The sequence below is a fragment of the Phyllobates terribilis genome, unplaced genomic scaffold (genome assembly GCF_046119375.1).
Source record: "Phyllobates terribilis strain yellow unplaced genomic scaffold, ASM4611937v1 Scaffold_4__5_contigs__length_816908805, whole genome shotgun sequence".
NCBI classification, from domain to species: Eukaryota; Metazoa; Chordata; class Amphibia; order Anura; family Dendrobatidae; genus Phyllobates; species Phyllobates terribilis.
Window position 1 is genome coordinate 362,840,766 of NW_027362764.1, and position 11,952 is coordinate 362,852,717.

The 11,952-nt window shown below is 51.1% G+C and overlaps 1 protein-coding gene across 1 annotated transcript in view; it reads right to left on the bottom strand.

Moving 5' to 3' along the window:
* Positions 1–11,952, bottom strand: part of SDHA (succinate dehydrogenase complex flavoprotein subunit A) — a 121,819-nt gene that overhangs the window by 19,388 nt on the left and 90,479 nt on the right. Inside the window, exon 10 of the mRNA XM_073678451.1 lies at positions 2,532–2,703. Coding sequence (XP_073534552.1) covers positions 2,532–2,703 — 172 coding nt within the window. The remainder of the gene's footprint in view (positions 1–2,531; positions 2,704–11,952) is intronic.

Sequence of the window (11,952 nt, forward strand, 5' to 3'; positions counted from 1 at the left end):
GAGGGAGAGAGGGATGGATGGAGGGAGAGAGGGATGGATGGAGGGAGAGAGGGATGGAGGGAGGGAGAGAGGGATGGAGGGAGGGAGAGAGGGATGGAGGGAGGGAGAGAGGGATGGAGGGAGGGAGAGAGGGATGGAGGGAGGGAGAGAGGGATGGAGGGAGGGAGAGAGGGATGGAGGGAGGGATAGAGGGAGGGAGAGAGGGATGGAGGGAGGGAGAGAGGGATGGAGGGAGGGAGAGAGGGATGGAGGGAGGGAGAGAGGGATGGAGGGAGGGATGGAGGGAGGGAGAGAGGGATGGAGGGAGGGAGAGAGGGATGGAGGGAGGGAGAGAGGGATGGAGGGAGGGAGAGAGGGATGGAGGGAGGGAGAGAGGGATGGAGGGAGGGAGAGAGGGATGGAGGGAGGGAGAGAGGGATGGAGGGAGGGAGAGAGGGATGGAGGGAGGGAGAGAGAGATGGAGGGAGAGAGGGATGGATGGATGGATGGAGGGAGAGAGGGAGGGCAGGCTGGAGGGAGGGCCTAGAGGGAGGGCAGGCTGGAGGGAGGGCCTAGAGGGAGGGCCTAGAGGGAGGGCCTAGAGGGAGGGCCTAGAGGGAGGGCCTAGAGGGAGGGCCTAGAGGGAGGGCCTAGAGGGAGGGCCTAGAGGGAGGGCCTAGAGGGAGGGCCTAGAGGGAGGGCCTAGAGGGAGGGCCTAGAGGGAGGGCCTAGAGGGAGGGCTAGACAGATGACAGCTACAGACAGCAAATAGTACATTGCACATATCACACATATAGTTCACACACATTGTACAGAGAGCACATAATAATCACCTACAATATTAGCATTAGTTACCTTCCTGTGACAGATATGAGCAGTAGTACTTTCACTTTCTCCAGCTCGGGGCCCAGGAATCGGATCCTGTGCAGGCACCCCTCCCTCTCCTCTCTCTGGTGAAGACGGCAGAAGACAGGACAGAGGAGGGGAGATTGCCCCCTGCAGTCTGGAGCCAGTGCAGGACAGGAGCACTGCAGCAAACAAGTGAGTTTTGATAGGTGCGTGCCCCTACTTCTGGGGGGGGGGGGCTACGCTGGCTATGGCCATGATTCACGTTTTTTGCAGTAAAATGCAGTGTCTCTGGGCATCCCAGCAAAGTCAATGCGTTTCAAGATATGACATTCAGACACATTGTTTTGTGAGGATCCGGGCTCAAAAACGGATCCTCACAAAGAATGAGCACGTCAGTTTGTTCGGAGTTTTTCTAATCTGCTTTTGCCATTGAAAACATTATCTAAGAGCTCAAAAACCTTTCAGGTGATGCGGTTTTTTAAAAAGCTGATCTGCTTTTGCAGCTGAAAAACGTATCCTCAAAAAAAGCAGCAAAAACGCTGTGTGTGAATGTAGCCTTAGATCAGGAATAGAACAGCCATTTATAGGATATTTCTTAACTTTCCCAAATTCCTATGAAAAAATATTCCCCACAAACAACATTGATCTACTGCACCCAATTTATTATATATTTTAGGAGTCGGAGTCGGTCCATTTTATACCGACTCAGACTCCACCAAAATGAGAACAGACTCCGACTCTGTAAAGAGGTTTTAATTTGAATTCTCCCACTTTAATTGGATATAATGTTCCGCAAGCCATTTTTTATACAGCCAAGTAATTTTTAATACAAACATTGCATTAGTCACTGTAAAGGGAAGTGTCCCAGGTTGTACGTGTATATATGTATCTGAAATGCTAGCCATGCTAGTAGATACATATATATATATTGGCCCCACATCTCCCCATGTGTTTATGCCCAATCCCCATGCGTCCCCTATCCCCACTGCAGTGTGTTTGCTGCTGGAAGTAGGATTCAACAGAATCTCCAGCTATGTGCTAAAACAGGTTTTGCTAGTAAATGAACAAAGACCTTAGCCAGTGGGCAAGGAATACAACATCATTTCCTGTCACACATGAAGCTGGACACTTCCTCTTGTGTGGAGGGCTTAAAAGCCCCAGAGCTAGCCATGTGGCGCGCTCTCTGATACTGGACCACCAAGAGACATGTGGCTCTCTCTTACACAATGACGACCATGATGAGGAGATCTGGCCAAGTATCTTCCCCTGTATCCCCTTACTCACTTACAAGACCCTGCACACAAAGGGATAGTTAGTTAATGTTAGACGGGGGGGCTGTTTATTCGATGTAACGTGGGTGGAAAATATATTAGGTAATTGAGAATTGTATATCAGTCTTGAGTGCTATTGTTATTATTATTGTATATTGTGTTAGTGTGATAAATAGTAGTATATTAACTGTAGACTTGTGTGTAATAAATACCTTTTATTAGTACATGGTTTTGTCTCAGTTGGTATATAGTATAAGGCAAAAATAACGTTAAGGTATAACTTAGTGGATATTAATTATTAATAATCAAGTTTGATGGAAATAATTAATATCGGACTTCAATAGAGGTGTAGGAGAGTTCCTCCATTAATTACGGGTATTTCTGGAGGGAACTCGTCCTTTAACAGTCACTAATAACAAAACAAAGGCATACCAGGCTTGCAGGACTCTGCTATGCTAAGAGCGCAGGCACGACCAAACACCACCAAATCTAGGAGGGAGTTTGCACCAAGGCGGTTTGCGCCATGTACAGAGGCTGAAGCTGCCTCGCCACATGCGTACAGTCCAGGAACCACTTGGTCTTTACCGTTCTCATGAATAATAACCTGCAAGGAGAAAAAAAGCAGAAAATGTTACTTTCATATTAATATTAAATACATGTCTTTAACAAAGGTGCTGCAATCTACCTTTGATTTAAAAGATATACAGTACAGACCAAAAGTTTGGACACACCTTCTCATTTAATGATTTGTCTGTATTTTCATGACTTTGAAAATTGTACATTCACACTGAAGGCATCAAAACTATGAATTAACACGTGGAATTATATACTTAAAGTGTGAAACAACTGAAAATAGATGGATTTTGGTAAGACCTTACCTGTAAAATCCTTTTCAGCGAAGGAAGGGAGACACAGATCCATTACTAGTGGGTAGGCGGAGCCCCACAGGATAGTTCACCTCAGATTAGAAAAAGTGACGACCAGCCCCTCCAGCTTAGGCTCCTCCTACTCCCATGATTCTCCAGTCCGTACACAAGCTAAGGAAGAGCAGACAACACCAGCGGAACAACACAACCCCTTCCGAAAATTCAGAAATGCGAGAGAACAGGTTATGCATATAACAGAAAAAACACACAGTCCCAGGCACTACTCACTGGACCTGACAACTGCGATGAGCTGGCAATACTGGAACAGAGCCCTAGAGCGCCGACCCCCGCCCTGATGACCGCCATCAGAGAGGGGTCGCGCAGCATCTGGAAATGCAAAGATACACTTCTGCCATGGGAGGGTGCTGTGTCTCCCTTCCTTCCTTCGCTGAAAAGGATTTTACAGGTAAGGTCTTCCCAAAATCTGTCTTACAGCAGCAGAAGGGAAGGAAGGGAGACACAGATCCATTACTAGTGGGACGTCCCAAAGCAGTCCAAAACTCTAGGGTGGGAAATAGTGCCAGACTCTCCAACACCCCAACAACTTAGACAAGCGCGCAACAAGAGCCAAAACTAGATAAAGAGATAACCTAAACCACCGCCGCCTGCAGGACCCTACATCCCAAGGCCGCATCGGCGGAAGCACTCACGTCCACCTTATAAAATCTAGTAAAAGTGTGAAAAAAGCACCAGGTAGCCGCCCGGCAGAGCTGCGCTGCCGAGGCCCCCTGACAAAGAGCCCACGACGAACCAACAGCTCTCATGGAATGAGCTCGAACCTTAACCGGATAAGGCTCGCCCTTGAGCCGGTACGCCTCCAGGATAGCCGAACGTATCCACTGAGCTATAGTATCCTTGGAAGCCCGCTGACCACGCCGACGACCAGCAGGAATCACAAAAAGAGAGTCCGACTTCCGAAACCCTTGCGTGATAGTAAGATAGAACTTCAAAGCCCGCACCAAATCCAACGAGTGCAAGGCTCGCTCCTTTGGATTCTTCGGATTCGGACAGAGAGAGGGCAACACGATGTCCTGATTGACGTGGAAACGCGACACCACTTTAGGCAGAAAATTTCCACGGGTACGAAGCACCACGCGATCCGAGAGGAACTCCAGAAAAGGGGGCGAGCAAGACAGTGCCGCCAACTCAGAAACTCTTCTCAAAGAGGTGACCGCCACCAAGAAGGCCACCTTCCAAGAAAGCAAGTAAAGCGTAGCTGAATCCATAGGCTCAAACAGCCCATGCTGAAGAGCCTCCAAGACTAGATTGAGCCGCCAAAGAGCCACAAACGCCCTCCGAGGCGGAAACGGACGTGCAACCCCGCGAAAAAAACGAACGCACATCCCTGCGCGAGGCAATAGCCTTTCGAAAAAGCACGGATAGTGCAGATACCTGACCCCGCAAGGTACCAACCGCCAGACCCTTGGCCAAACCACATTGCAGAAAAGCCAAGAAGTTGGGAATGGAAAAAAACGCTTGGGTTCCTTGACGATCCAGAACACCATGAATAGAAGGCCTACCAAGTTCTGTGATAAATCCTAATCGTAGCCGGACCTCTGACCGCCCGCAAGGTGGCAATGACCTCGGCCGAAAACCCACGACAGGTCAAGATCTCGGTCTCAAGTGCCAAGCCGTCAAACGAAGCGACTTCAGGTCCGGATGGTGAATGGGCCCCTGGGTTAACAGGTCCGGGCAAAGAGGCAGTGGAAACGGAGGCACCGCCAGAAGAGATACCAGCGTTGAATACCACGCCCTCCGCGGCCAATCCGGCGCCACCAAAATAGCCGGAATTCGTTCGAGTTTGATCCGCCGGATCACCAGAGGAAGTAAGGATACCGGTGGAAACATAAGCTCGAACTGGTCCCACGGGGCCACTAGAGCATCTACCGCCACAGCCTCCGGGTCCCTGTACCTGGACATGAAAGTCGGAATCCTGGCGTTCAGCCTGGATGCCATCAAGTCCACCTGGGGAGCCCCCCAACGGGAGCACAGCAGTGCAAAAACTTCCGGATGAAGACTCCATTCTCCGGGATCCACCTGCTCGCGACTGAGGAAGTCCGCCGTGATATTCAGCACTCCTGGGATGTGAATCGCGGAGATGGCTGGAACCCTGGACTCGGCCCATACCAGGATCCGAGAGACCTCCATCATGAGTCTGGAACTCCTCGTCCCACCCTGATGGTTGATATACGCGACCGCTGTCGCATTGTCCGTCTGAATCCGGACCGGCAGACCGCTCAAGGGGACCATCCAATGACGGAGGCAGAGAAATATCGCTCTCAATTCCAGGATGTTGATTGGCAGAGACGACTCTTCTGACGACCAGACACCCTGAACCCAGAGATCGTTCCAAACCCCCCCCCCCCAGCCAGTCAGGCTGGCATCAGTGGTAATGACCGACCACCGCGGGAGGAGGAAGGATTTTCCCAGGGATAAAGCCTCCGGACGTAACCACCATCCAAGAGACTCTCGCACCCTGCGGGAGATACCGACACAGCGATCTAGCGAAGCCGGCGATCGATCCCAACAGGTCAGAATAAGATTTTGGAGACCCTGGGAATGAAATTGTGCAAATGGTACCGCTTCCATTGCCGCCACCATCAGACCCAGAAGGCGCATACACTTCCGAAGGAACATAGCCATCGCCGACCTCATATCCTGGACATGGTGACGAAGGTTTGCTTGTTTGTCCGGAGGCAGGGACACCACTGCTCGTACCGTGTCGAAATGCATCCCCAAGAACAGAATTGACTGCGACGGCTCCAATGACGACTTCTTCCAATTGACCAGCCACCCGAAGTCCTCCAGGTGCTGAAGGGAGAGATCGCGAGCTGTCACCGCCTCCTCCGTTGTGGGCGACAATTAACAGGTCGTCCAGGTAGAGGAGAATCGTAACTCCTTGCCTTCGAAGGAGAACCATGAGCAGCGCCAGAATTTTTGTAAAAACCCTGGGCGCCGAGGCCAACCCGAATGGTAGGGCCAAAAACTGGTAATGGGCCTGATCTATGGCGAAACGCAGGCATCGCTGGTGAGCCCTGCCGATAGGGATATGCAAATAGGCGTCGCGGATGTCGATCGACACCAAGAAATCGTACTGCGACAGGGCCGCCACGACAGAGCGAAGAGACTCCATATGGCATTTCCGGCTCCGGACATGAACATTCAATTCCTTGAGGTCCAGAACGGGGCGAAACTTGTCCTCCTTTTTGTGGACCACAAAAAGGTTGGAGTAAAACCCCCTTCCCCGGTCCTCCGGCGGGAACCGGAACCACCACACCCTGCTGCAGAAGAGAGTCGACCTCCCGCAGCAGTGCGGCAGCCAGCTTGGGCTCGGACGGGATGCGTGACTGACTAAACCTGTCCCGGGGTCGAGAATGAAACTCTATTAAATAGCCTGCAGACATAACCCGCGTTACCCAGGCGTCCGATACGTGGGACGCCCAAATCGACCCGAACTGAAGCAGACGACCTCCCACCCGAGAGCCCTTGAGAGGGTTCCTGGCGTCAGTCCGCCTTAGCGGGCTTTTTGTCAACCTCCCGTTTGTCCTGACGGAAATGTTGTTTCCAGGGTGTACGGGATTTCTGGATGGTCTTTCCAGAAGACGAGGGACGACCCGATCTCCAAGAGGGCTGACCGAACCGTCCCCTGGGCCGAAAGGGCTGACGACCACTACCGGCACTTGACTTGCCAGACGTAGAAGCCGCTGCTTTCCACTGCGGCAAAGCAGAATCCTTGGCCTTGGCAATCAGCTCCGTGAGGTCCGAACCAAAAAGCTGACCGCCCTTGTACGCCAGACTCGGCAAACCTTGTTTGGATACCGCGTCTCCAGTCCACTGTTTTAGCCACAGTGCTCTTCTGACTGACGGCCGAGGATTGAGCCCTGGACAGAACCGAAGTAGTGTCCAGCACTGCGTCCCTGCCATATCGGGCCGCCTCTTCCAACAGCTGGAAAAGCCTTTCCACCTGAGACAGCGGAGTCCCATCTTGCCACGCCGTCCGCAGCTGATCCAACCACCGCAGAGAAGCCTCACCAGCCCACATGGCCCCCAAGGCAGCTCGGAATCCATGACCCGCGGCCTCGTAGATGGACTTCGCCGCTAACTCCGTCCTTCTGTCCAGCGGGTCCTGTAGACTCGCCTTCCCTTTAACAGGAAGCAAAGAGGATTTGCTCAGCTGAGACAATGGCACGTCCACTTCAGGCGAGGGGACCCAATTAGCGATAGTCTCCGTGGAGCAGGGGTACAGGGCATCAAAAAAACGCATCCCCTGGAAGCGTTTATCCGGACACAGGCGTTCTTTCTCCACCGCCTCGTTAAGTTCATCGTGCGCCGGCAGCGTCGAACGAGCCCGACGCGACTCCTGATACAGCCGGGCCGACTTGCCAGGGCGCCTCGTCACCTCTTCAGACAGCTGTAACGCTTCCCGCATAGCCCCAATAAAAGCTTCCACGCAGCACGAAAGCGAAGCAGAGTGACCCTGCCGATCCTCTACATCAGAATCGGAAATCTCACCAGCAGAGTCTGTCAGTGATTCCGAAGCCTTCGACGCACTGCACGGAGGAGACGGCGCCACCACAGGCCTGTGGCGCTTCTTGCCTCGTGACGTCGGTTGGGACTTAGCTGATACCCAATGACCCAGGAGGTCCGACAGACTGTCAATGGAGCGTGTGAGTGCTTCCACTTTAACATCACTGAGACCCCCGACCAGTGTCGAACCTGACGCCGTCGAAGACCCCGGCGTGTCAGATACGCGTGACCGATCCTGAAGTGGACCGGGAGAGAGGTCCGCGCCCCCTGGTCCCTGATCCGACATGCCCCCACACAGTTGCGAGCGTCGCGGATAAGGCGGTAATAACCCTTTACAATGGGTACAGTAACCGAGGAAGTGTGATTCCGCTACCACAGCCTGTTCCTCACAAAAAAATCACCAAGCACTGAAGGGTTAAAGCTCCTCCTTAGAGGGAGAGAGCTACCCCAGCTGCCTGCAGAGCAAAAGTTAACCTGACAGACTAGGGAGATGTGCCCTCTGATCCCAGAAGCATGCACTCCAGAACAGGTTAACTGCCTTGATGAGGCCAGAGCCCTCATAAGGGGTTAATGCTGCAGACCACGCAATACACCTTTGCCTAAAAAGGACAGAGGTGTGTGAGTCCCAGAGCCTCCTCAGCAGGGAGATAGCAGCGCCGGATATAGCACACCCTGTCTGCCTTAACAGGCCAGCAGTAAGATGCTCTGCGCTGCAATAGTGAGCAAACGGAACCTTCTGCTTTAAAAGGCAGAAGTGACTCACCAGCTGGCCGCGATGACTGCCCTTCTCTGGGGAGGTGTAGAGAGCGGGGAGCAGGGAGCAGGAGGCGCTGCACGTGGTAATGGATGCCGGCCGAAACCCGGGAGAAGAAGAAGAAGGGTCCGGACAGCTCCAGCGCGCGCTTTCCGGGCGCTTCCTGTCTGAGGATAAGTGACAGGCAGCAGAGAAGCGCGAAGCCACGCCCCCCGCCGCGCACACCAACGGAGCCAGCGCTCCCCCGTCCCTGCTCCCCTGCTATCAGAGAGATCTCCAAACGCCGAATGCAGCGGTGACATCCCCTGTAACGGACAAAACTCCAGTCACCACCTGTACAGTAAGAGCGGCTGCCGCAGCAGCCGCTGAAGCTCTCAGAACTTGATGAGCACTTACCCAGCTGAGCGCCACAGGGACCCCCAGGTATGTGTGGTGCTGTGGCCCTTTGCTCCCCCCCATGGCAGAGCGCGCAGGGACCCCACAGAAGCGGTGTGCGTCTCCGCCAGGGAGCGCCCTGTATCCCCCGGGGCCGGCAGGCTTCTGCGCGGACCTCCTTAGGGGGTACGCAGATTCGCCAGGGGAGGGTCAGGGGTCCCAGCAGCGCCAAGACCCCCTGAGACCTATAGACCACGGGGGGTCCAGATCTCCGGGAATGTAAAATAAAAAATTCTAATGAGGAGCTGCAAAGGCAGCGACTATCCTCTGCGACCTCAAATTTTAAACTGAAGGACATGGGAGTAGGAGGAGCCTAAGCTGGAGGGGCCGGTCGTCACGTTTTCTAATCTGAGGTGAACTATCCTGTGGGGCTCCGCCTACTCACTAGTAATGGATCTGTGTCTCCCTTCCTTCCCTTCTGCTACGGAGATGTCATATTCTAAGTTCTTCAAAGTAGCCACCTTTTGCTTTGATGACTGCTTTGCACACTCTTGATGAGCTTCAAGAGGTAGTCACCAGAAATGGTTTTCACTTCACAGGTGTGCCCTGTCAGGTTTAGTAAGTGGGATTTCTTGCCTTATAAATAGGGTTGGGACCATCAGTTGTGTTGTGCAGAAGTCTGGTGGATACAAAGCTGATAGTACTACTGAATAGACTGTTAGAATTTGTATTATGGCAAGAAAAAAGCAGCTAAGTAAAGAAAAACGAGTGGCCATCATTACTTTAAGAAATGAAGGTCAGTCAGTCCGAAAAACACTAAATTACTTACCGGTAATGTGTTTTTCCTGAACCCATGACAGCACCTACAACGAGAGAGGGGATCCGCCCTTCCAGGACAGGAAACCTACAGAATAAAAGGGCGGCGCCTCTCCACCACCTCAGTCGTTTACAGAGCATGAGAGGACACTACTTAATAGTTATATATCCCATGATTTTTCCTTCTACACACCACCATGAAGGAAATGAAGTGATCAACTTCTACCAGTGATGGGAGGGAATATAAGGGTGCTGTCACGGGTTCAGGAAAAACACATTACCTGTAAGTAATTTAGTGTTATCCTATCACCCATGACAGCACCTACAACGAGAGATTTACAGAGAAATAACTTTAAAGTTAGGGTGGGACCACAGCCTGCAGAACAGTTTTCCTAAAGGAAAGGACAGCAGAAGATCCCAGATCAAGCCTATAGTGTCTATAGAAGGTGCAAGGTGAAGACTGAATCGCAACCTTACATAATGCTTGATGGGGACATCCGCTTTTTTATTGTTCTGCCATGGATTCCCCGGATTAGCACAGAAAGTAGTGTGCACAATTTCCTGACTTCTATGGCAATTGGAAGCTATCTTCGGAAGATAAAGTAGCTCCGGAACAGACCCATCTTCTAGGATCTGTATAAACAAAGGATTAACCGAAAAAGCTTGAATGTCACTAACTTACCATGCTGAAGTCAGGGCCACCGGGATAATAGTCTTTATTGTGAAGACCCTGAATCCATGGGTTCAAGCGAAGGCTTGTTACAGCTGTAAGCACTGGATTCAGATCCCAGGGTGCCATCTTTGGGCTGAAAATGGGCCTAGATCCAAAGCTCACTTTCACATTCCTTGCTTATTCAATGAAGGTTGGACACTGTTCCAGTAGTCTATGGCTAATAAGGTCCACTTGCAATTCTCTTCCTCTTTATATGAGGTGCTGTTAAAGATAAAAGGTGAGACTTCGCCATCTGAACTGATTAGACATAAGTGTCATTAGGGATCTTGGCAGAGTTCTTCCATAATGGTTTATGTAAGATAAAGCTACTCTATTGTATGAAAAGACCTTTACATGGTGACCATGTATAGATGAATGGAGCTTTCTTATATACTGCCCAAAGCTTCTTTAGGTTAGAGGAACCGGGTCTTTAGAGGCAGCCCACGGGTGTGTACCCGTGACCATGCTACTACTGGAATGTAGCAGATTAGTTATTAACAGCAATATTGCCTTGTTCAGAGTTGTGGCCAGACTGCTTATTAATTTTGACATATAGCAGGACTCCTTATTCTACCTTGGGAGACCACAACTCTTACTCAATGCCCAGTGAGTTCTGCAGCACTCGATAGATTTGCCCATAATCCCGAAATAGTTGAGGTAAACTCTTGTCAATGCCTCTTCCTTCGATATGAGAGTTGTCCTAAATACTATAACCCTCCATAAAGCCTTAAGGCTCATTAACATCTGAATGGAAGGACACAAACTGAAAGCCTAAATCCTCATTTTAACAAGGTTCCCCCTCAAGGACAGGAAACCAACTGAGGTGGTGGAGAGGCGCCGCCCTTTTATTCTGTAGGTTTCCTGTCCTGGAAGGGCGGATTCCCTCTCTCGTTGTAGGTGCTGTCATGGGTGATAGGATAATTTGGCAAACTTTGAATGTGTCCTCAAGTGCAGTTGCAAAAACCATCAAGCGCTACAAAGAAACTGGCTCACATGAGGATCACTCCAGGAAAGGAAGACCAAGAGCCACCTCTGCTTTCGAGGATAAGTTTATCCGAGTCACCAGCCTCAGAAATCGCAGGTTATCAGCAGCTCAAATTAGAGATCAGGTCAATGACACACAAAGTTCAAGCAGCAGACATATCTCTTCAACAACTGTTAAGAGGAGACTTTGTGCAGCAGGCCTTCATGGTAAAATAGTTTCTAGGAAACCACTGCTAAGGACAGGTAACAAGCAGAAGAGACTTATTTGGGCTAAAGAACACAAGGAATGGACATTAGACCAGTGGAAATCTGTGCTTTGGTCTGATGAGTCCAAATTTGAGATCTTTGGTTCCAACCACCGTGTCTTTGTGCGACGCAGAAAAGGTAAACGGATGGACTCTACATGCCTGGTTACCACAGTGATGCATGGAGGAGGAGGTGTGATGGTGTGGGGGTGCTTTGCTGGTGACACTGTTGGGGATTTATTCAAAATTTAAGGCATACTGAACCAGCATGGCTACCACAGCATCTTGCTGCGGCATGCTATTCCATCCGGTTTGCATTTAGTTGGACCATCATTTATTTTTCAACAGGACAATAACCCCAAACACACCTCCAGGCTGTGTAAGGGCTATTTGACCAAGAAGGAGAGTGATGGGGTGCTACGCCAGATGACCTGGCCTCCACAGTCACCAGACATTAACCCAATCGAGATGGTTTGGGGTGAGCTGGACCGCCCAGTGAAGGCAAAAGGGCCAA